The 26,616-nt window shown below is 34.2% G+C and overlaps 1 protein-coding gene across 3 annotated transcripts in view; it reads left to right on the top strand.

Moving 5' to 3' along the window:
* dac (dachshund family transcription factor) overlaps nucleotides 1-25,537 on the top strand; it is a 141,705-nt gene extending 116,168 nt beyond the window's left edge. For all 3 annotated transcript variants that reach the window (XM_089099574.1, XM_089099573.1, XM_089099572.1), the window contains exons 9-11: nucleotides 3,747-3,920; nucleotides 4,706-4,846; nucleotides 25,247-25,537. In XM_089099574.1, coding sequence (XP_088955700.1) covers nucleotides 3,747-3,920; nucleotides 4,706-4,846; nucleotides 25,247-25,299 — 368 coding nt within the window. In that variant the 3' untranslated portion in view covers nucleotides 25,300-25,537. The remainder of the gene's footprint in view (nucleotides 1-3,746; nucleotides 3,921-4,705; nucleotides 4,847-25,246) is intronic.
* Nucleotides 25,538-26,616: the final 1,079 nt, after the last annotated feature.

Here is a 26,616-nt window from a genome sequence, read left to right as displayed (position 1 = left end):
GAGTATGGTTAATTTTGACGCATCTAACAACAATTCTGTTGTAAAGAATTCTTATTTCATAATATGCAGAAAAAACAAGGTTAATATATTTTCAAGGCGCTTCAACTATAATTTATACCCCCCCCCCCCTAATGTGCAAATATATAGCCCAAATTATGTACTTCCCATTTATCTTTTCTGTTTCTTGATTTCGTCAGCGTTAATTCAACTTAAGGGTGCATGGGCTGAAGCGAGAGTGACGCATGGCAAAATGCATGGAAAATAAATAATTTTGGCTATATATTTGCACGCTAGGGAGGGGCGGGGTGTAAACTATTTTAGAAGCGCCTTCAAAATATGGTAACTACAATTTTTCTGCGTATTATGAAGTAAGAATTGTTTTCTTGGCATATCTGCATCTCAAAAGCCCCAATTCTAGGCTTAAACCCAAGAAAGCAACGACTCCTATGCATTAAAAGTTCATCATCTTTTCTCTGTGTATTTCTTCATTTTTTTTTTAAATCAGTTTAGTTAAGTATTTAAGGATGACGATAACGAAGAATTTAATTAAGGAAGTTAAATGGAAACCAGAATATGATTCGCCACACCCAAGTTTGAATAGAAATATTAGGACTCGCTGTATTTTTTTATTTTTTCACAGAGCGATATTGCTAATCTCAAATTTCAGGGAGAAATCGTTAGTCACTCAGTTGACATGCCGTGGTTTCCGCCTCGAACTGCTTATGTCATCGAATTTAGTAACAATGTTCACTCACTAGTTATTACACTGTCACTGACAAAAGAATATTAATGATAACTGTTTTTTGAAAAGCACCCGAATTTCCCTGGATAACCCGTCTGAAAACTTTTCAATAGATCCGACTAAATGTCAACGAATATGACTGATTGAATGTAATACTGTTTTAGAAAGACGGAAAAGTTCTAAGCCTTTTCCCGTGGTGATGCTGCAACTTTTAAAAATGATTCCAGCTGCTGGTTGAAAAACATTGCTAAGTCACCAACTGGAATTGATACAATTTTTTTATAATCAAAACCCTTCATTTTATTACCAGTCTTGTCAAATGTCGTATATCGTGCAAGTCCATTCTCTTGATTCTGCTTTCGTTGCCTTTGAACATTTTTAATGTCTTATTGCTGATATTCCATGAAATTAATTTCGGAGAATTAAATGAAAATCTCCCGTAAGAATAGCATTGAGCCATTTTTGTTTCTTATGAAAATACCAAAAAATATTTTTCAATGAAAATACAAAACAAAGGTATTATCAAAATACAGGGAGGGGGGGGAGCAAGAATGTCAAGGAGGCGAACCTTAATCAGGATATTGTTAGAAAAGTTTACAAGCTGGTTTGGTTTTTGAAACCTTTCCTTTGTATCTCTTGTAACATTGAAAAAATTCTTCACTATCTTTTACGAGGCCTTCCAATGTCTTTTTCTTAGACGCATAGTAAAGCCATTCCACGAGATGCCAGACACGATGAAGTTCGAAAAGGACTTTTAGTTTTGATATGTTTATGGATATCAAATAAGTAGAACAACAGGGAAATTTTTTTATACAAGACAGTGGAACGACATGAAAATTTTGTCTAATCTTTGCAAAGACCCTTCAATTATAATAACTAAAGCAGACAAGGGAAATTCACTTGTAGTCATGGATACCTTAGATTACGATAGCGTTCCACTGTCTTGTATCAAAAAAATTCCCTGTTGTTCTACTTATTTGTTTATGATGGAAAGGCAGTGTGGTCTTCGTCGCTATTTATGGATATCTCTATTTTGCTACTTTGCATCCAAACATTCAAATTAAAAAGTGGTATGAATTGGCTTGTCGTGACGATGCTTGACGAACACTGATATAAGTGTTTTTAAGTTAGAAATATTTATTAGTTTACAAGAATTTTAGACACAATTCATTATTGATTGTTTTCGCAAGCGTTTCTTGTGGCAATCTCCGATAGCGAATCAGCGTTGCCAACGCGGTACAATTGTACCGTTTTTGGCACAATTTAGAGGTCCTGTTACAGTGCAGTACATTTGGAAATTTTTTGGTACAATCAGATTTCCTGCTACATTTAGGTTTTACTTGCTTCTTTTTGATTCAAATATCTGTTCCAAGTTTTAGTTTATTTGAAAATTTTCATATTGTTATGGCAAAATTTTAACCTATAGTTCCGATGGTACAAATTACTTTCTTGCGGTACAATTTTAATCGGAAAACTGGTACAGTTTATTTCAAAGCGTTGGCAACACTGCAGTGAATGTTAATCCGTCGAGAAACTAAGTTGTTAAGATAAGTAAGTGCCGAGCGATTATACGCAAAAGAAACTACAATGAGTTCTCATTAGCATATTAAGAGATCCACACATGGTTGGTTTTATCATAAAAGCACAATGTAATACATATTCTATCATTGCTGGGGGAATGTTTTCAGTAAAGACCGTTCATCTAATTATGGAAAAATAATCGCCCGTAACATAATACAAAAAGTGTGTAAGGAAGTTTAGCCTTGATGGCGAAAATCATACTTGACTGCTTTAAGTTTATCTGTTCACATACAACCTTTAAATAAAGTCATTGCTAAGGCATAAGTACTCTAACTAATTTGATTCAGTTGTTAACTAACTTAATAATTAAACATATTATGATTTTAATCATATGTCAAACATACTATTCGAAATTTAGAGCATTAATGATTTTTCTTAAATGATAAATTAGAATCGCTTCAATTTTATTGCCATAAATGTAATAAGTTGTAGAATGTGAGCATTGACTTTAGCTTACTAATGTTTAAATATAAAAAAAACGAAGATCAACGCCTGCGCGAAGACCCACCTGCCCTCCTTCCTAAAAGCTGACGCGCAACTATACACACCTACAAATTATTTTAATCAATCCTCTAATGAGTTAACTTAGTTTAATTATGATCTAAGAAATATATATGATTACTGTTTATTTAGAATAAGCCATATGCATCTTTAGGATCGAACACCACCATGCGGCGTTACTGCCTATAAAACTGGGAAGCGACGCATAACTTCAACCGTCAGACGCTTCAAACTCCATCTCAGAAGTCTCCATCCAGAAGCGCATCCAGGATTTTTGGTCGGGGGGGGTTACTAATTTTTTAGGGGGGGGGGGTCAAACCGGGTACCCCCCTGGATACGGCCTTGTCTCCGTCTTTAACTTTTTCTTTCTCTTTGTGGCACAATTGGTAGAGAAAACTAAACTAAAATTGAAATAAAACGGTCAAAACAATTAGATTCAAATAAATAAAAGTATACATAGCGTATGGATAACAAAAATGATTTGCAACTTTCAAATTTTTTTTTTAACGTATTATGAATCAATCTATGTCAAATGGTTTACGTTTTTGTTAGCCTCTTAGGATTACACCTATAATACGTAACAAGTACATTTTAGATCTCTAACTTTATATTGAGTTTTAACAAACCTAGGAACAGAGAATTGTCCAGAAATTTTTGAAAATCATAAGAAAATAGAAAAAAGTAGAAACCATACGATTTTTCGTCTAGGTTCACCACCCTCCTTCATTTTGATAAGTTATCGGTAAAAACTGGTCATTGGCTGTATTGTTTTTTTTTATAACCTGTGTATTTCAAAGTTTTCTTTCTGTTCAATATTAAATGTGATATATATTGTTCACACGATTTATGTCTTAAAATGGTTATTTAAAGTTGTTCATGCCTCTTGTCATAGTCCAAGTAAGTCAACAGAATTTTATTTTAGTCGTATTTCAACGTCGGTTCAGGAAAGAACGTCGTCTTCGCCGAAGGATCCAGGAACAGCTTGGTGAGTTAGAAAGACGCATGGGCATACGGCATGAGTCACCTCTCGGGGAACAGTCTGTTGAACAATCAGCAAGAGGCCAGGTCTCATTGGATGCCCGGATCAGGTTGAATGGTAAGAATTCAATTTAATTATAGCCATAGGTAAATTGTTCATGTAAATAGGGAGTAAAAAAAAATATGTCATTATCAGATGGACTTAGTTCTAAAGCAGTGCTTTAGGAAAGCAGTGCTGGATGTTTCCTCATTTTGGGGTTCGCATTGTTGTATCTGGGGGTTGTAGAAAAAGGTTTTGAAGATATTTGGCTTTGGGACTTCATTGTAGGAAAATATTACGGTACTTTTCAATTAGCTGGTACCCACGCGATATATTGCACAGGAAAGATGCTAAAGGAAACTAGTCAAATGGATATCTTTCAATAGAGAATTGGATCGCAAACCGTAGTTTGTCATTGCGTTTACAATATTTAAACTATTGTTTTGGGGGTTTACGGGGAAAAAAGTTCCTATGTTAGGTTACGTGTTTAATATATGTTATGCTTTACCCCCCCCCCACCCATACCCTTCTAATGTGTAAATATATAGCCCAAATTTGTTTCTAAACTATTATATTTTCATGATTTTGTTTTATTTCATTAGCATTAACCAAACTTGACTTCTCACAAAACCGTAAACATTGCTCAAAATTCAAGTCAAGATTACTTTGATGACCTTGAGCATGTTCCTCAGGGAAAGATATCATCCTATTTATGTTTGATCAAATATCCAAAATGTGTACTAGGACTTTCAGAGAATATTTTATATCCAAATAGTAGGTTACGTATATTCTTTCAACTTTGTTTTTTCATTTCTTATATTGACGCACAGAGGTTTTTATAACAGTTTCAATTTATATTCCAGATTCACATACTGTTGATACCTCCCAAGCATCTCAGCTGCTTCATTCGCCGATGAATGGTGGGAATAAGAACAGCATAGCTTTTTCTTCACATCAACATAGTCAAAGTATAGAGAATGATATAAAATCAGGTGTAATGCCAGGTAAGGTAGTTTCATGGAAAATAAACAAGTAAAATATGCCATGAAAGACCAACTGTTGTACGCTAGTAGGCTATAAAAGGGTTTAAGTTTTCTGCTTGGCCTGAATTCTAAATATGTGTTGCATCGTTGCATCTTCGTTCCTAGGGTCTAAAGCGTAACCACTGAGCTTACAGGCATTAAAAAAAAACGCTTGTGTAAATTGACTCCTAAAGTGAATACTTGTGTGTCATTGCCCTATCATCACATTGGAGCCTTTTTTCATAAAATTGTAATTATTATCGTTTTTAAATAATGCCAGGAAATCTGGCTACACATTCTCGGAAAAAACCCTGAAAAATTCACATCCCTAGAAACTTTCCTCCCCATGGAAAATTATCCCCGTGGAAAATCCTACCAGCACCCGAAAAATGTGTGCATGCTTCCCAATAAATCGAATACGTAAACAATGGGAAATTTTTGTAACTTAAAGAAGATCATTTTTTAAACCATATTGGCCTGCCATAATATAAGAATAGGAAACAATCAAAAATGGGGTTTTTAAGGCCAAAAGAGAATACTGAATGAACAAACAAAGTCAATATATCGAGAGGACAACCGCCTCTCTTCTTCAGCGCGAAACGAAATAATGTATTCAAGGTTAGTGCCGATGAAAAAAAAAAAAACAAAAAAAAAACAAAGGCGGAAAGTCAATATGAAAAGAACCAAAAAACCAATGAAAAAACCAAAAACTTAAAAAATGAATAAAACTCAAGAAAAGCTAAACATCATAAGAATTAAAAACAACCATGTTTTTGTTGTTGTTTATTTTCTTTTTTTGATTTTTGTTGGATTTTGATCAGATAATTTTGAGAATAATAGGGGTATGGAAGAGGGTCTAGTTGCCCTCCAATTTTTAGTCACTTTAAAAGGGCACTAGAGCTTTTAATTTTCCTTCGAATGAGCACTCTTCCAATATTCTAGGACCAGAGGGTCGATACGATCACCCTAGAAAAAATAAATAAATAAACACGCATCTTTGATCTTTCTTCTGTAAAAATCACAAAATAGGAGCATCAAACCTCTACAGTAGGGCAAATGAAACTCAGAGAGGAAAGAAAATAACAAAATGAAAAATAAAACCAAAAAAGGTGAAAAAACGAGGATTTTGTCAGCCAGTGGCGAACCATGAGGAAGAAGAAATAAGCAAATATTTCGACAAGGACCTCCGCCGAGTCGTCCTCAGGGCTAAACAAAAAAAAAGAAAGAAAAGAAAAAAAAGAAGCCAACGAAAATCGAACCTTTCGAAGTTTTCTTGACAACGACAGAACAAAACTAAATAAGAACCAGGTTGGAATCAATAAAAAAGAAATATAACAAGATGATTAAGCAGTACCCCCTTGTTTTGCTTTAGCCTTAGCTGGTCTACAAATTCGTTCATCGTTTGATGTGCAAATAGGTTTTCTAAAGTTATACCAGGCGAATATATTGACCGAGTCCTTCAATATTAAACTGTCATAAAATGGGCTTAATGAAATGTCTCCAGTGTCTCTATTTATTGCTAAATTTTGGTTTATGTATTTTTTTTGTATCTCAATCACCTCTTTAAAAGTTTGTGGTTGGCCATTTACAGTAGATATTAAGGTTGCCTCGTCAAAAAGAACCAGATGGGTCGGATTTTCAAAAATATGCAGGGCCAATGCCGAATCAAAGTCGTCATTGTTATTTTTCAATCTCAGGGACTTATCTATTGAAATTTTGTGTTCATGCAAACGTTCACCTATTTGTTGATGGCTCCTACCAATGTAAATTTTCCCACATGAACACAGGATTCTGGAGACACCACTACCCAGTACAGGGTTAGTTTTATCCTTTCCTGAGTTAAAAAATTTTTCAACTTTTTGTTCAGTTTTGAAAGAAACAAAGATTAATTGCCGAGCTAACTGAATCAAGGCGGACGGGCTCCCTATTTTCTTGTTTTATCTTTTTTAATCGTCTATCTATGATATTTTCAATAAGTTTTATTGGGTAACCATTAGTTTAATTCAGAATTTATATGTTTACTAGAACAGATTTTTAAAACTCTGTCGACTAAAGAGATTGTTACCCCTCTTTTCACAGAAGGAGGGTGATGTCAAGAAAAAATGTAGATATCGGTCATTATGGGTCGGCTTTCTGTATCTAGAAAATTCGCTAGGAGTAGTTTTTATAATCAAAACATCCAAGTAAGACAGCTTACCTGAATCTTCGAGTTCGATTGTGAACTGGAGATTCGAATCAAAAAAGATCAAATGTGCCAAAAAATCTCTTAGAGAGTCTTGTCCATGTTCCCAAACAGAAAAGATATCATTAACGAAACGAAACCAGATAGAGTGTTTTAAGTGGAAACTATTCAACGCAGACTGTTCTATGAAATCCATGTAAAAATTTGCCAAAAAAGGAGACAAAACAGTGCCCATGGATAGGCCCATGGTTTGAAGGAAAAATGTTTTTCGGAATTTAAAATACGAGGAGAACTTGTTGCAAAGACGAACAAGGGTCATTATCGTATCAATTTCCAAAGTTTTGTAATCCGACAAAGTTGAATTTTCCTCTAATTTTCTTACTGCTCATATTTATGGACATCGCATGAAGTATACATAGAAACTGCATCAAAACTAGGTTAGATAGTTTTTTCTGTTGTACTTTGATTTTTTAACTTCTCAACAAGATCTATGGAATTGTTTATATAGGATTTCTGTGTGCTTAAAAGAGGCTTAAAAATGGTGGCTAAGAAACTTCCTATACCCCTATCTGGAGAACTATAACAAGCTACAATAGGACGTAACGGAATATCTTTCTTATGAATTTTAGGCAGACCATAAAATTTTGGGGCTGAACAACTTTTGGGGTAAAATTTGGTACATTTGAGGGGTAATTAGTCTACTGTCTTTTAAAATTCCTAGTTCTTTTCTCAACTGCTGTGTGTATTTTTCCGTTGGATCAATTTTTATTTCATTGTAAGTATTTTTATCCATTAAACGGGTCTTAACTTTTATTTAATAATCTGCAAAATTCATAATTACAATTGTGTTTCCCTTGTCCGCTCTCGTTATCACTGTGTTTTTGTATTTTTTTAAGGTTCGAATAATTTGAATTTCATCCCTTGATTCAGTTGAAAACAACAAAGCCGGTCCATAATAATTAATACGCTTTGTAATTTTACCTGTGGTTAGGATTAGATTTTAAATTTCATCTAGACAGCCAGAAATAGCAGATTTCACGCTCGAAATTATTCTTGATGTATTTACGTGTGTTTCAGCCACTGCAAATTTTGATCCTATTGAAAGAATACTTAGCTCCTTGGATATGAAAACCTTAGAGCATATGTTTTCCAAAGGAGGCCAGGACAAAACCTATGAAGGAAAATCCGTGTTTGTTGAAACTGTTGAAATTCCAGTTTCGAGAATTTTTCCGATAAACGAGTTTTTGCTAAATGGAATATGTGTCGGAATTTGTATATATGAGATTTGTAAAATTTGGTGAAAATCTTGAGGGGACAAAATATGATATAATAAAGATTTGAAATTTAATATTTTATTGCTAAGGACGTATCTTTTGGATGTATTGTCTTTTAAGATACGTGTTAAAGTTTTGAAACCTATTCTCTGAATAAACAGGCCTTTAGATTGTATGCTTAATGATGTGTGCTTTAAACGTAAAGAAGGTGGAAGAATTCGATGTGTTTTGCAGGTTTCTAAGAAATTGAACTGACAAATAAGATTTGCATGTTTTTTTAACACAATTTAAAAAATCCAAGTATCTACAATATCTACAATTTAGTGTATATAGTGTAAAATCTAGTGTATCTACAGTAGGGTTCTCTGATACGCTGAATCTGATGGTGTGATTCTATGATTCAGATTGGTGTGAGTTGGTGTGATTTTTGCGATTTAGAGATGGTGTGATTCTTAAGATTCTATGACTTTTAAGGGGTGTTTTCCCCTTTTTTAAAAAAAGGCAAATTTTATCAGGATCGTGACTTTTAATGAGTAACACTTTTTTAATGAAACTTATATATTTGAAATGCACTAGAAAAGTTCTGTTTTTTATAGTTTCGGTTACTATTGAGCCGGATCGCTCCTTACTTACGGTTCGTTACCACGAACTGTTTGGCTCAAATAAATGTCAAACTTTTTGACACGAAATAACTATACATGAGAAAAACTTTCGGTAATAAGGAACAGTTCAAATAGGTATAAATTCTTTTATTAGAAAGTAAAAAAAAAAATATAATAAAAACACTAGACATTTCGATCACACACACAGTGACCACCATCAGCAGATATACTAAAATAAAGCATATAAAACCAACGATATATACACAAACTAAAAGAATTGCATATTATTTAGTGCTCTTATATTTTTCAACGCAATACCGGAAGCAACTCTTCTTGACTCTCTAGTTTCTGGTTCATTAGCCTTATTTTAATTAACAGGCGGGCAGCGGTCAAAAGTATTGGGAGAAATGAGTCTAACTCTACCTGACCTCAGTAAATTATCGTAAATTAATTTTAAGCCAAATTCACCTGCATCTCTATTCAAAGCTATAGGTTCTTGAATAAAATTTTCTTAATTTCAATTGTTTCCTTGAAAATTTGCTTTAAACCTCAGTCCCTAGAAGATAAAATGGTCGGGAAAGTTAAAAATGTGTTCCGTTAGAGCTGACGCGAAATATTCAAGTTTAGAATTTTCCTTTAAGGCCAACGAAATAGAGTCTTGATGTTGTATTTATCTAATTTTAAATTATGGTTAGTACGTCCACATAGGAACTTCTGCAAGTAAATGGGATCTGATAGACCCTACTTTGCTGCTCCACTGAAGTTGGATCCTTTCCAGAATTTAGAAAACTATCCAAAGTATTACTACTCTTTAAAGCTACCTTTACACCATTACTATGTGAAGTTCGTTTTAGTTTTTCATTCAGCTCTTGAACATATGTTAAAGAACAAACAAAAACATCCTTGTCTTCATCCTTGTGTTAAGTGATCAAAATATCTATTTTTTTTTTATTGTCTAATAAATGATTTATCCCTGTTTGAACTGTTATTTATCGTCATGGAAAGGCAGTGTGGTCTTCAAAAATAGCTAACTTTCGGTTTCTAGATAATACACATCTACAACAATTTTCTGTTGTACTAACAGGGCAATAAATACAGACGAGGGCCATATCAGAAACATGCCCACGATATATCCCTCTAATCATATTGACGCAAACAAGATAACACAAAGAAAAACACTACTAGTGACGATTATAGTTACCTGTAACTTAATGAACCTAATCATAAAGAGGTTGAGTGAAATCAACACTGAATAGCTATCCTACTGAGAAAGGCTGTTTTCACTATGAATCCATATGTGCAAATTATACGGAAGGTATATTTTAACGTGGGAAGATGAATCTGAAGATTTCTTATCCTAATCAAAGCAGGTATACCTAAAAATCAACCTATAGGATGGTTAGGTAGTCAGTTATTTTAGACTGAATGTCGTTTTTGTGATTATTTTAGTATAAAAATGGACATGCGTAATTACTACGCAAAAAATCTGTACACGAAAGTTGCGTTTTTGTCGCTTATTTGTGCGATGACCATTCTAGTCCAATTGCGTCAATTCGCAAAATTTACAGGGGAGTGGAGGGGGATACGCATTTTTCTAAATCTAGGGGGTACAAATTTTTTTTTCAATGGAAATACCCAAAAAGGTTTTAAAATCAATGTTCACTCAATTTCCAATTTAGAAGCAGACCATTCAGAAGCCATATTACAAATTATAACCATTGCCTAGGGTAGTGGCTCTCAAACTGTGGTACATGTACCATTTTGGGGTACGCAAAATTTTTTAGGGGGTACTTGGACGGCCAACAAAAAATAAAACAACTCTAGGACTGGCATTGTTATTTATATTTTAGCTATAGTTTACTTAGCACCGGTAACTGAAAAGGGGTACCTAAATTGTTTAGTGGGTAAAAATGGGGTACAGTGTCTAAACAAGTTTGAGAACCACTGGCCTAGGGCATATCCAGGGTTTTGCTGGGGTGGTGGTGGTATTTTTGTACAAGAGGGAGGAAAAAAAAACCATCAACAATTTGTTTATATGTATTTTAGTTACGTTTTTTTCGTGTCAGACAAAATTCTCGGGGGAGGGGGGGGGACAAACCCTGAACCTCCCCCCCCTCGGGATACGGCTTGGACCATTTCCAATCATATTTTGGAAAAATGTGCTTAATTTGTTTTCTATTTAAGCCTTCCTATCCTACAGCGTCCGAATTACAATATCATCTTCTTCTGCCCTCTCCCCCCCCCCCCAAAAAAAAGAAAAATAAACTATATTTATATATACCTATATATATATATATATATATATATATATATATATATATATATATATATATATATATATATATATATATATATATATATATATATATATATATATATATATATATATATATATATATATATATATATATATATATTCCCAAGAAATGGGAATCTGGTTAAAAATTAACTTTTATTCGGTAATTATTCTATAAAAGTTACTTACTGTACTCCCCCCTCCTGAATAAAATTATGAAATTCTATTTTAAGCGATATAAGTATCGCCATGGTAGTCTATGGAATGCAAAAAAATGTATCTGAGTTCAGTCGTTTTTGGTGATAATTCTGGTCAAAATTTGTTTTTGGAGGGACATCCTAGCTGCTCATCGTTACGTCATCACCCTGGTTTCACTTTATGAGATTTAGGGGACGGGGAGAGCTCAAATGTATTTTTCAAAATCAAGGCGGGCAGGTTTTTTTTTCAATTTATTCAATGGGTTTATAATTTAAAGGTATTCTTCTGTGAAAACAGCCAAAAAAGGGAAACACCCAAAAACCACCTAAGGTTTTTTCACTAGCATACCCAATCATACTGTCCTAGTATTAATTTTTTAAGTATGTTTTTAGCCTCAAATGGATTAAAAGTTAAAAAATCCAAGCAAATGGAAAAATTAAAGTTTGCTATGAATAAAAATGAAATACTGGGGAGGTCGTCTCATACTTTACAACTATTCAACTACACTGTTTTCTTCAATGTGAACATAAATACCACATCACCATGATTATAATTAAGGCTGTAACAATTTTATGGTATGAACACCCACGCTTAAATTTTTGGTTTAAAACAATTTTAAACTTTTTCCTATTACAGGAAACAAAATTATATTTTAAATTTTTTGTTGCATTTGGAATTAAAATTGTGCTTTGGAAAAAGTGTTTGACTAGTTTTCTTATGTCAGTCTTTGGTAAATTTTTTAATCAATTTTTGTCTTTTATGCTAAGAAATATGTTAAACAATCTAGTTGAAGCAAGCTAAGATTTTAGAAATTAATTTTTCATTAAGTCATAATGAATAATTAGCAATAAACGGTAAGCCTGTTGAGTAGACCTTCAGTTTTCTTGCGATTCGTGTTTTGTAACCAGAAACAAATGCGTATACAAAATTTCTTCTCCATTGGACCACGATAAAATATCTCAATTATTGACTACAACATATGACCCAACAGACACAATTAAATGAGAGTACTCAAATAAATGAAGTTTGCCATGAAAAGTAAATAGCAAAATTAGAACAAGCAAAAATTAACTTATATAAGGTGTCAAATCAAAATTAGTGCAAATAACTATAGATAAAGTAATGAAACTCAAACAAAGAGAATTAAGATGGGGCAAAGATAGGGCCCCCCAATGTACACCACATTTTAATTCTCTTCGTTATTAGTTTTTTTCCCCTGATTTCCCAAATTCCCTATGTGGGTCTTGAAGGGGAGGCAGATTCCCCTCGGATTGGTTTTGGGCTATACCACAGTGTTGACTATGATTGACAACCTTTGATTGACTAAGTGAGGGTTAAGCAGGTAATTAAAAATAAATTTTCATGCTTATATGCTTATAATAATTTTTTTATGGGCGCCTTATGATAAATAAGCAGCAACTCTCATTACATCTGGATACTCGTGAGTGTCCAGATGTAACGGTATTTTTGTGGCACTCATTATTGGTTTTGTTGTGGTACTCATTGCAACTCTTTTAAAATTCCAAAAGAATTTTTTTAAGAAGAACTTGCTTTTAAATTTGAGCAGGCTAATTCAGTTTCAGGGTTGTCATTTGGGGAAGTCCCCGGGAATATACACCCCTCCCTTAATATACAAAACCACATATGTGTACTAAAACAAAAGAAATTTCCCAGAAATTGGTGTCTGGTTAAATTAGTTTTTATTCATTTACTTTTATCCTATAAAAATTACCTGTTGTGTCTCCTCCCTCTCCCAACAAAGTGAAACAACATATCTACTTCATTCATGTGCAAGCTATAATTTCCGTTATCTCCAAATATTGTCCCACAGTTTTAAAAAAGTGATATTAATGGATGCAGATACATTTGAAATTCAACTTGCATAAATATCATAAAAACCATTCAAAAATTCGATACATATAATAATTTACATCAAGCTGTGACCAGACCCAAGTTGCCAACGTTTCAATCAGAAGTTCTAAGATTTAAATCATCTGACCATTTGCAATGACTTATAATGGCTATAACCAATTCCATGTTTGTTTATGACTCTCAATTGCATATCTTCGCCTTTGATGTCTTTGGGATTTTTATTGTCAGTAGAAATCTATATGCAAGACAAACCCATGATTAGAGCGCTAAACTACAGACTTCTTGTTTTACAGCTACTGCTGCGAGATGGTTTTTAATATGTTGATTTTTTTTTATGTCGTTTATCATGGGAAAACATGTCTGGACTGGAGTTTTTGAACAGTTGATGCTAATAAATAATCAACTGCTTTTACTGAAGATTATAGATTGTATATGATATTTATAAATTTCCCGTTTTGAAACTCTAGTATCTTCGATCAGTTTCAATAATTTGGCCAATATCCCTTCCGCTAAGAAAATTTATGCAACCAATGTGGGTTTTTCTGTTCTTTTTTCCCCTCAAACAAAACAATTGATGTCAGCTCCTATTGTTATGTAATGTCTTAATACTATGGGCTAAAAGTAGAAGATCAAAGAAATCAAAATATCTAAAACTCTTCTGACAATGTTAGTATTTTTTATTGATATAGAAAATACTATTAATATAAAAAAAAATAGGAATTAAATATTTTTATTCCTTATCTCCTGTTCATATTGTAGGTCGTATCCCGAAATCTCAAGAATTTACTATTATACAAATAATTTTAGATATTATTCACATATTTCTCGAATGTTTAAGCTTCACTTAACTGAGTTAGTTCATTTGAGAACTCATAATATTATGTACAGTGGTATACAGTGCCGCACCAGCTATTAAGGAGAAAGGTTATAGGATCAATATATGGCTGGAAGAGGAGGGGAGGGTTGCCTGAAGCTTTTAAAAGTGTGTGTTTTTGGGCAAAGGTTTTAGCATTCAATGAACCCTTATATAAATACAGAAAGTGGAGGGGGAAATTTTCCCATTAACCTTTCTTCATTCTAAGGAATATTTTTGGATAAAGCGTGTAATGTGTGGGCTGCTGGGTGACAGCTTCCTTCTTATAGCAGGAACTTTTTAAGTGTGACATAAAATATCAAGTTGTACATGCTCAGTGGCGTCAATTAGGGGGGGGGGGGGGTAGAGAGGAGCGGAAATTTTAACCCTAAATTTTTTGCAAGACTTTGAAATATACTTTTTTTTTGTATTTTCATTTAAAATACCTGTTTTTAGTATTTTGCTGGGAAAAATTGAGCGAAAACCTACAAAACAGCCACCCTAGAATTTGAAAAATGTATTTTCCCTCCCCCAGTTTTCGTGAACTGACACCATCACACATGCTTAGCTGCACAGAAGGGGGAGGGATGGAGCGTATCTCTTATAGGAAATATCGGATTGGGAATTTATCACGAACACTATGAAAATAACGAACCTGAAATATTTTTAACATGTTATCCTTAGATTTTTTTTTTTTTGGCAAATAAGTATAACCAAGTATAAATTGTAATTTTTGTAATTCTATCATTTTTAATGCTTTATCTTTAGCACATTTTAAATATCAAACATTATAAAATTAGTTGTAACCATTATTACATTATAGTATACTAATAGCATACTAATATATTACGCTTCTAGGGTCCCAGTTTGGGATCCTCGAAGGGTCCCAAATTGGTTAAAGTAATATAAAATAGGCAAATGGTATGAAAGCTGTAGTAAAATAAAGAGAGATCATAAAAATATCGTAGTTTGGAAAAGTGTATTGGCTGAAAGCTTCCTTTCCCCCTTGTTCTTGATCGCTGAGATCCATACATCGATGACCTTCAGTTAAAATCTTCGGAATTATTAAACTAACCTACTCTCCCTTCTCTTAATTAATGTGTAGTGGACCATTTCAGAGGGAGGGCTTGAGACCCATAGTTTTAAAATTGCTACTGGAGCATATGATAAATTATTTAAAAAGGCCAAGCAAATCACACTTTCCAGAAATATGTTGATCAAATAGTCTTGACCTTTTCTGTACAGATTGCCTTCAAAGCGGTGTTCATTCTAATTTCATATGAATTTTTTATTTAATCTGAATAACCTTTTCGGGGAGCAATTAGAGTTTATATATAGATTATTGAGCAACAGCGAATATTTCACAATGTGAGATTGTTTTTCTTTGTTCAAACTAATATTTTGTTTATTATGTACTACAGGCATAAAAGTCAGGTTATTTGTGAAAAAATAGCAATCGTATAAAACAATTATACTTGAACAATGGTGTAATAATTTTTGGTTCTGATTCTGTTTGTCAGTGTTTACAAAATTAAGGTAAAAGGTTAAAGGCTTTATTCTTCCATATTTCTTTTATTATTTAACTTATTTGTTTCTTAAGGCTGTTTATTTGAGTGGATGAAATTTATCCGTTCTTTAGTTTTCAAAGGAAATTACTGAATAATCGGCGTCTTTTAATTGACTTCCGTTTTTTGTTTGTAGCGTGAGGTTTTTTTTTAATTTATTTTTTTTATAATATCAAATCTCGTGAAAATAAATTCAAAATAAGCTCATTTTCTTGCTCAGTTTTATTTTAACTACTTTATTACAAACCAGCTACGAGATAAACAATTACAAACATACACTTAAGGGTTCTTTTACGCTTTCAGTTAAATCAATTTGGTAAATCCCCCGGCCATTTAATATGTATCCGGCAAGAAAACACAGCCCCTCCCGAAATCCCTTGTTCTGAGAAATATTTGACATAATCTTCATTCTGACAACTTTTGAAACCACTGCAGTGGCTTTATGAGCAATGTTTGCACCTTGATTTCTTTGACTGTTCTGTTTTCTACTTTTTTTCAACAGTTCCTGTTTTAACCGACCGGGAACAATTGTTTTCAATTTTCTGTTTAATTGGGAATATCAAACAGTTCGTGGTAGCGAACTGTAAGTAAGGAGCGACCCGGCTCAATAGTAACCGAAACTCTAAAAAACAGAATTTTGATAGCAATAGATAGATCAAAAGAATCAGATTTTAATGCTTATTTCAAATAGATAAGTTTCATCAAGATAATCATTTTGATGGGTTTAGTTTTACCCATCAAAAGTTGAGAAAATTTGCCTTATTTTCGAAAAAAGGGGAAAACAACCCTTAAAAGTCATGGAACTTTAATGAAAAACACACCATTAGATTCAGCGTATCAGAGAACCCTACTATAGAAGTTTGAAGCTCTTATCTGCAAAAATGTGGAATTTTGTATTTTTTGCCATGGCGAAAAATACGAAATTCACGGATGCGTGAAGAAAGATCACGGATGCGTGTTTATTTGTTTTTTTTTTGTTTTTTTTCCAAAGGGCCGATCGTATCGATCCAGTAGTCCTAGAATATCGAGAGGGTTCATTTGAACTTAAATTAAAAGTTCTAGTACCCTTTTTAAGTGACCGAAAAAATTGGAGGGCAACTGGGCCCCCTCCCACGCTAAATTTTTTCCCAAAGTCGGCCAATCAAAATTTTGAGATAGCCATTTTGTTCAGCATAGTCGAAAATCTAATTAATATGTCTTTGAGGATGATTTAATCCCCCACAATTCCCAGGGGAAGGGCTGTAAGTCATAAAATTTGCCCATTGTTTACATATGGCAACATATGGGGGGGGGGGGGCTGTGTTGGGGTTACGGGGGAGAATCTTTCCATGGAGGATTTTTCCTTTGGGGCAGGGACATTTATATGAAGGGGGCACCAGATTTACCAGTATTATTTTAAAAACGATCAGAAATTAAATAAAAAACAGTTTTTTTCAACTGAAAGTAAGGAGCAACATTAAAAATAAAAACGAACATAAATGATTACGTATATGAGGGGGTTCACCCCCTAGTTAATACCTTGCTCTTTACGCAAAATTTTTTTTTAGTACTTTCAAAAGAGCTATCTATTCTAATTAACCGGCCTTTGTGGTTCAGGGGTCTGTGATTCGAACAAAGTTGGAACTTTAGAATAAACAGCGAGGTATTGACTAGGGGGCGAACTCCCTAATATACGTAATAAAAACATACGAATATAGAAATTCGTTACGTAAGTTAATTCGTAAGTTACGTCAGAACTAAATTTCGAGAAAGCCATTTAGCCAAAAAAAAGTAAAATTTATTTGCAAATTTCGTTTTAATTACGCATGTACGGTGAGCCAAAATCTACGTTGAATTAATTCAAAAACGTTCAGAAATTAAATAAAAAAAACATGTATTTTTAAGTGAAAGTAAGGAGCGATAAGGAGTGATGAAAATATTAAAACTTAAAACGAACAAAAATTATTCCGTATATGAAAGGGGCTGTCCCCTTCTCAATACCTCGCTCTTTACGCTAAAGTTTTACTCATATTTTATAAAACAATAAAAAACTTTAACGTAAAGAGCGGGGCGTTGAGAAGGGGACAGCCCCTTTCATATACGGAATAATTTCTGTTCGTTTTAAGTTTTAATGTCGCTCCTTACTTTCAGTAAACAAAAATTATTTTTTATTTAATTATATGTAGTGATCAATACGATCAGGATTATAGCAAGTTTAGTGGCTAATTAAATAGCAGAACCAAATTTATTCGGTATATCAATCATTTAAACTAATCTAACAAAAAGATGCACTTGACTCAGAACACAATCTGATTTGTAGCCCTAACTGGTGCTAGAAGGTGGCAGATGATCAAAATCTACTTTTTATACTCCCAGGTCATGGGAGAGACGGTTTTATTCCATGATAGATCCCATGGATGGCCATTGACGAAAGCTACAGCTCTAAGTTGGCTATGAGGGCATTAAGCTAGAATTTTATCTGGCTTCCACGGCGTTGTTTTTCTTTTCATCCTGGAAGAGGTTTGTATCCAAAGGTGTTTGAGACGAAGGTTCTGGTGATCTTCGAAAGGCATGTCTAAATCATGAGAGACAGTGGCGGTGGATGATGAAAGTTCAGAGCAGGGACGTACTCAGAGGGATTATCTTGGCTCCCGGGCCCCCTCTGAAATCCTAAATTTTTCAAATTTCTTGGCACTTTCTATTCAAATTGTAAAATTAAACTTTTTTCCACGCGTACATGCCTGGCACAGACGTCATAATTCTTTCACGTCGTTGTGTTATAATTTTGTTTGTCATTAGTTAGGGAAATCCATTCCAAGAATTTGCCTCATGCATCTATGGTCAAAAGATTGGAGGACTTGAATTTTAGTGTGCTTTACTATTGAGATTTGCAGCCATAAGAGAGGATAAAGCAGATTCGTAAATTGGAATTTTTCTTTGAGTTTGGATCTTTAGCTTCCTCTCGAGCGGTTTGCGGAACTGAGTTAAAACAAAAGATGTTGCTGCTGTGCAGATGAGTATTTCGCCCTGCATTCCCGTTATTATTTATGATTTACATGTACTATTTGAATTTGTCAACCAATCTGAACCTATCTCAGCGAAAGAGATGGGTTTGATTCATCACTGGTCATACTCATAAATTGAACTAATGTCAAATGAATGTAAAATGCTAATATTTATGGTGTAGGAGCGATGGGTCTATATTTCCCGAATCGCCTAGGATCAGTGGCTCAGAAATTTGTTCTTTCTTTCTTGTATGACTTTTGAACAATGCGTTGATATTTACACGAAGAAATTAAAATAATACATCAAAAGAAAGAATCTACTTCATTCGTCGCTTTGGCAATTGGTAATGTTTTGATTATAAAGAAGCGGTTATAATCCGTCATTTCATGTGAGACACAAGCTTAGCCTATAGTAGGTTTCGTGAGATTTCAAAAGTCACAAGGACCGTAACACAAACTTGATGTATGGTTTGATTACTTCTCTTGCTTTTCATTGGTCTTCGTCATTAGGTAATCTGTCTTTGCTTTGACGGAATATCTTTGAAAACTCGTGATTACATCAACCAAGCTCTATAATTGCGACCGCAAGCAAACTTTAATTCCGGACAGTGTTGCCCATTGTTCGGAACTTCTGTTTTAGTAACATTTTGCTGTAATATTAAATTGCATCGTCCTTTCTTGGCTAAATGACTCGTCTTTTCGATCAGACAGAAATCCGATAATCAAAAATGATCTGCTGTCAAAATGCTTGAGAAAATTTACGGTCTAGAATACAACCTGAAAATATAAAACTTTGGGAATGTTGTGTGCAGTTCTTGAATTGGTACTGGTATCATAAAAAGTGGATCAAGGGGGGAGTGCAGACAAATGCACCCCTTTGGTGCCCTGACTTATCTCTGAACGTACCAAAGAGCTTAGTTTACAAATTAAAGACTGCATTTAGAAGTTCGAGGAGGATTTTATTTATTTATAGGTCATTTTATTTCTGAGTCAAGGATTTTCATGAAGAAAAAAGTTGAAAAATTCTAGACAGAAAAGAATCTATAATCCTAATTCTTCATCACATAAGGGTCCCTAGACCGGACTCTAAACATCTCATTTCTTATATCAGACCACTTGATCTCTCAGAAAATTCAAGGAAACTAATATTTTCACTCGTTGATTAAATGCATGAAATTAACCATAGGAATGAGTAGCCAATTGCAAACACATCAAATAGCATATGTTTTTTTTAATAGCCATTATTGGACAAGTTAATTAAAAATAATGTTCCAGTAAATATGATCAAAAGTAACTTGAATTTTGACATAAAGCATGCAACCAGTATGAACTAAACCCATTTAGAGCATCTTGTGTATGTCTTCCAATCTTGCTGTTTGTCATACCTCTCCCCCTGAATGGAGACATTAAAAATGTTATATTTACGATTTTTGTGCCTTTGGGGTGATCTTCCCTACTTTGACAAAACAATATTTATTTTTAGAACCATAATACATCTCAGGGAGGTATATTGTATAAAAACTATCATTAGGGGCCGCCGGTTAGTGGACTCGAAATTTAAATATATGTTTGAACAAAAATGAAATTTTTCATTGGAAAAATATTTTTGTGATTTTAGTACAATATAGAGGACAAAATGAACACTTATTTACATTAATACTTTTGCATCATGTAAAGCTGAAAATGGATCCGATTATGAGGTTTTAATTTTTAAACGCGCTGTAGACGTAATGATGGAAAAAAAAGCTAATTCTAGGTAATTTTCGCTATCTCTTCCTTTTACAATTACTCTATCCCAGACCCAGTCATTTTATAATCATTTATTTCTTTATGATTGTATAGGGAAAATAACTTACTAACTATGGCCAAAATACGTCAGTGACTTTTGGACAAACCAGTATGTAATATTTATCGATATTTATTTTTATTTTTGTTCTGGCACTCTGAAGCAGATGTGAAAAGGTTAAGAAACGCTGATATAAAGAAAGTATTTGGATTAAAGAGTATTCATGTCACTGCATTTGTGTGTCCCACATGAATTAAATCATCAACTCAATAGATTTCCAGAGGCCAATAGCAAAAATAGTGACCATTTAACCGCAGACAGAAGTAATAGAATTATTCCTTTTGAGCTGTTTTGTATCTATGAATTTGCGTGTTAAGACTTAGCTTGGAGTTTAGATACTCATGTGCACCTACATCTTTTTTCGTTGAAAGATGACTTTCTTGATACAGGTAACTTTTTAGAATCATTAATATAAAAGGAGCAAACTCCAATTTCTCTATCAATGACAGCACTACTTAAATTTAGAATCAGAACTAAGATAGTAAGTAAAAATATCCAAAAGTCACTGTCATTTTCGTTCGTTGGTTTCATACCCATCTTTAACCTTTCTTGCATTGATGGATGTCTTTTTAAATACCCACGAAGATTTCTCCAAGAGGTATTTGAGCTATCTATCCGTGGAGCAGGTCCATGCTAACTCCATCTTAAGTCTTGCTGTCTTTGAATCTTGCAAAAGATCTCATATGTACTGGGTGTCAATCACACCTACGTACAAAAGCACAAAGTGGGATTTCTAAAGAAACGAACTCCTGAACTTCCCTCAATACTGATGCATTAGCTTTTGAATCTTTGGTGAGAAGTCTCAGGATAAGATATATTCAATTAATTTGTTGAAGGAGTGAATAATTGCTTGAGGTAAAATCGTTCCCATGCTCTGCAAAATTACACTGGTATAATCACCAACTGATAATACGTATCATACAGTTTGGTCACGTAATTCTGCACCTTAGCACATAAGATTTATGCAAGGTTTCACCGAGAAAATTCTCAGATTTGAATACTTTGAAATTACAGAGTAAGTGTTAAGATTGATATGGTATATACCGTTTTTGTGTATGAATTAGCGGAGACACAAATTCCCGACAATCAAACCACATAATCTCATAACTTTGCAGAATTGAAATTTTCTTGCCCGCAAAAATTAGCCTCAATCGCATGAATAAAATCCATAAAGGAGCTTAGTGCGACAGTTGTTGAGCCGCAGTTGAAAGTTATTCCTTACAGACTGGTATTTTCATGGTTGACAAAATGAAGTGCAGTCAAGAATAAACCACCGTTACAAAAATAATAAACGAAATAATCATTTATTAAGATTTAAGGGTCTTTTTCAAATGTGAATGTTCTATCGAAACCACAACGGAGCTGAATAGTCATGTAGGTTTTTAGTGTCAACTCATTGCTTGTCTCTATTAATAACAGAGAAACTTGCTTCCAAATGGCGAAATAGTACTTCTCCAAAACATGTCGAGTTTTAAAATGTTCCTCTCAATCTTTTCAAGTTTTGGGGTCATTTTGTGTTGCAAAAGTGTTTTTTTTTTATTTTGGCTCCTTTATGCTTGTTTTGTATTTTCAAGTTTCCAAAATGCTTGCCAGTATTGGTCATTTCCTCTTTTCTCAAAGAGCGACAAACGCTAATAGTAACCAAAATTGTATAAAAAGAAAATTTTGATAATAATACGTACATCGAACGAAATATATTTTTATCATAATTCCAAACGTATAATGAAAATTTAGTTAATTTTTAAATCCAAGAGGGAAAGTGACTTTGATGCTAAATACTTAGTTCTTGAAGAAATTACACCATCTTGATTAACATTATACTATTACGCAAAATTTAATATTTCAGAGAACCCCGATGCAGTGGTTGCAAGCTCCCATCTACAAAAATGCGAAATTGTGTTGTTGTTTTTTCGAGAAAGATGGTCGTGGGTGTATTTTCTTATGCTACTGGTTCAGGGGGTGACATTTTCGAATTAGTACGAAAATAACGGGAAGAGGCTCATTCAAACAAATTGAAAGTTATAATCACTTTTTCTGCAGCATAAGCTATACCTTCCTCCTACTCAGCAAAGCTGGATATTTCTCTCCTTTTGTGACACTAGACACAGAGACAAAAATCTGGGGGGTATGATACCCCTGTAAAAACTCTTGGTCAAAGAACTCCTCTTTAAAAAAGTAAGAATTATCACCCTAAAATTTGGTTTTGATATTTTTGCCCCCCCCCCCCTCCTGAAGAATATCTTAAGGGTGAACTTTTGCATTGATCGTTTATCTTGAAGTATTGCTGCACGAATATTAGACTTCAATAAAAACAATTGTTTAAGGGTTTGAGGAGGGAGGGACTAGAAATCGCCTCCCACATTTACGATAACCCGACAGTCCACTGTTTATTCTAATTCCAAATATGCAAAATTAATAGGTTTCAAGTTTACTCTTCGGAAACTATTAGCATATGAAAATTTGCATGGTTTTAGAAAAGGGGGTTAAACAGACCCAGCAAGGTGTGTGTTCTTGGTGAAAATTATGCAATAAAGCTCAACATAAACCCTAAAGCTAAGATCGACAAAAATGCAAAAGTTATAGTTATTCCAGAGATGGGTGGTCTCATATAATGTTTTCCCCCCAGGGGTGATTGTGTGGAATCAGTAGTCACAGATTGTCAAATACGAATTTATTCGGTTTAGTGCCATTTTTAAGTAACAAAAGAGATTGACACTGCCAAGCGCCAATATCTGGCGTTTTGTCACGCAATAACGCAGTTTTGTCCTGAACAGGGTCGAACGCTATAGAATAAACTTTAGAGTGTTATTGAAAGGATATTTATATCACCTTCCGGTCTCAGACGCCATTCCGGAGCGAGGTATAATATTCGTTCCTGAACATTCATGTGGTCCGTAAGCCATTAACCGTTTTCACAAACCGTTTATCCAATAAAACTAATGGTTACAGAGGGTAGCTTAGTGACGCACGATCTTATTAGGGTGGAAGTCAATCGATTCTTTTAAGGAAAAGGGGTTACCTTAGGCCCAAAAAACATTTTAAGGCCAACATTTGGTATTTTTCATGGAGAATGCTTGAGATTGAACGAAACATTAGATTAAGATGAATATTTAACCACTGGCCTCTCTTCTTTTGGAAAAAATGATATGGACGACTAAAAAATGAAGCGTACAGTGTAGGCACAAACGAATGGCAGTTCCTCTCTTATTACAAAAACGGTATTTTATTTAGAAAAATTCCGCTGTATTTTGAAATCTTAATGCACTAAATGAACCCTTCGTCTCGAAGCATCATTATGCAAAAGTCAGTCTTTAATGTAAAGAATATGGGTTGAGAGAAGTGCTAGCTCCCTCATATTCAGTTTAGCCCAGGAAATAGTATTAATAACGACAAGAAATTAAGAAAGAAGTTTTTTAAATGAAAGCAAAGAGCGAACTCAAACTTAACACGAACAAAAAATATGCGTTATTTGCCCCCCCCTCAATCCTTAGGCTATTGCGATTAAGTTTGACCTCTTTTGCCTATACTTCAAGGACAATGAGAATGAGATAACAAGTGTTTTTCACAATATATCGAGAATGCAAGGGCATATTGGATATTAAAATAAAATCTTCAGTGGAAATGCTTGGATAAGCAATCAGTAATTACCCTCTAACTTTATTTATTGCACTCAGAAATGCTTTTGGTAAAGCAGTATGAAACTATGAGGCATTGAACAAGGGCTTGATAGGGGGTCGGGGGTCATCCCCCCTTATTGACTTTTACTTTCGTTTGATGCAACTTTTTTTTCATTTAATAGCCATTGATGACAAGACAAATCCTGAACGATTGTATTTATAACCCTACTGAAAAGATTCTATTGATAATTTGGGGGTAGTCTATATTCCAAGGTTTTATCTATGGTGTCGATATATTTTTTAATATCATCGGAAGTGCACTTTATCTATTTCTGCACTTTGGACTTCTCTATTTTATTGGGAATCGTAACTCTAGTTTCAACGACAAGTTAGAAAATACAATTGCAGTTGGAAGGTTCTCTAATGATTGGAAGCACTACTTTGATTTTTGAATGAATATCTGTCGCTGCCAACTGGCTCCATGACAAAACTAGTGCAGGGTAGGGGCGGGGACAACCTCTGGCCTAGTCTCCCTGAAACTTCTTTTCTCATAGTTTCCTTTAATTTTAAGAAATATATCTGTCTTCAACTAGTTTGACGGCTTCGAGATACTCTTCAAAGCCTGTAGTACTAAGTAGTCTAGTATTGACTAAATCCTCTAATAAAACTGAGTGGCCTTCTGTTTGATTGCAGCCCCTCCCTGAAATAAACCCCTGTTGTCATGCCTAAACTCATCAGACAACCTTTTTTGACAAAATCTGTAATTATCAGTTGCTTTATTAGACAGTAGTATGATCGCCGAAGATTGTTCTTTTCGGCCAACCGTCTATGGCTAAACGGAAAGCAGGTCGTCCTCGGCTGGGGTGGGAGGACGTCATAAAGAAAGATTTAAAGGAAATGGGAACTTCGTGGGCGGGTGTAAAAAGGGAGGAATAGATTGGGATGGAAGAGGAGCGTGCGTAGCTGTGTTGGCCTCAAGCGGCTTGGCTCTGCGGTGAATTGTTAGTAGTAGTAGCAGTAGTTATTAGACAATATGTTTTTAATTTTGATATTACACGGTCTTGTCTAACTGAATTTATCTTCTTCTTTTTAGATCCACGCAGTTTATTCTTCAAGAATTCGGTTCTCTACACTTCTGCTTCGTAAATGTTATTCAATCCGAGGAGTAGTCTTGTAAATAGTTACAGTTTCCTTCTTATTGATGTACGATTACTTGTGAGAAAACGATGACTATAACAGTGATAAAAGTAACAGTGAATTCTTTAGAGATCTCAAAATAGCATTTATTTTTTTTTGTGAGTAAAACTTTTCTGCTTTCTGATTTGGTCTGAGCACATGTGTTGCGAATAATTTGATTTTTTGCCTCAAATAAAGATGTAATGAATTTAAATATCTATTTTGCCTATTTTAAAGAACGTAATGAGTATATTCTACCGGATGCATAACATACCCACCGAAGTTCCACCAGACTGGGCTAAGTTCTGCTAATTGAAGAATTGAGATTATATTTTCACCGTTGATTTTTTTCAAAGGCAAACCTAGATAGAGCTATGCATGAAAACTGGAAAATAATTTCTTTTCAAATCTGGCAAACAATCTAGAATTTTGCTAGCTCAGTTGACAGAAATTGACTCTGCCTGGCTTTATTTGCAATATGTCAGCAGCCTCTGCTGCACCATGCTGATTTCTGCCTTTACCACAAATAGTTGTTTCCTTCCTCGTTCAACACTTTAATTGTTTTTTTTTTGCTGCCAAAATAAAAAAGAGCAGCCAAAAGACACAAACAGCGCTTAAGATACCTTGAGTGGCAAGGGAAAAAGGTTCACCAGTCACGATCGAAAGCAAAATGTTAAAATGTTTAGTCCAAGTAAAATGAAAAATGAAATCGTATACTTATTTGAATCGACCCTCTATCGAAAAGCACAAGAAATTTCTCTTGCTATTTTTTTATGGGGGGGGGGGGGGGGAGGATAAACATTTTTCTTAGATCTAAAAAACCATGAAACATTTTCTGCAAGACAAAAAGATGTTTAAAAGTGGGATCTAGAGGAAATATGGGATCTTGTTTTTATTGTCCTTCTTCTTTCTTTGATCCTTTGAAAGCCAACATTCTACTTGACGACATGAGCGTCGAAGTGTACAAGTTCGGTTTAACTTCTGGGTACCGTACTGATTTAGTTAGCACTGGGTAACTTGTTATACGCGAAAGAAACTGAGGGAAAAAGCCAAAAACACAAACCTGCGTGCCTCTGACGTAGTTGGAAGGGGGAGGTAGAAAATAATCTTAAATTTCCCCTGAACACAGCCCATTTGAAACAAGCAAATCAAATTAATATTTGAAGATTGTACAAAACAAAGAAAAAAATAATAAATTTATAACATACCTGCAATGAGTAGTAAATGGGAGTATTTCCAAATAGGTGGTCCAAAGGACCCCCCTTCCCATGCAAATATATTAGAAAA

Source organism: Artemia sp. Qi Xiang Cuo, chromosome 13 (assembly GCF_049724085.1).
Source record: "Artemia sp. Qi Xiang Cuo chromosome 13, ASM4972408v1, whole genome shotgun sequence".
Classification (NCBI taxonomy): domain Eukaryota; kingdom Metazoa; phylum Arthropoda; class Branchiopoda; order Anostraca; family Artemiidae; genus Artemia; species Artemia sp. Qi Xiang Cuo.
The sequence above is the reverse complement of the archived record's forward strand: the minus strand, read 5'-3'. Positions and strand labels throughout refer to the sequence as shown.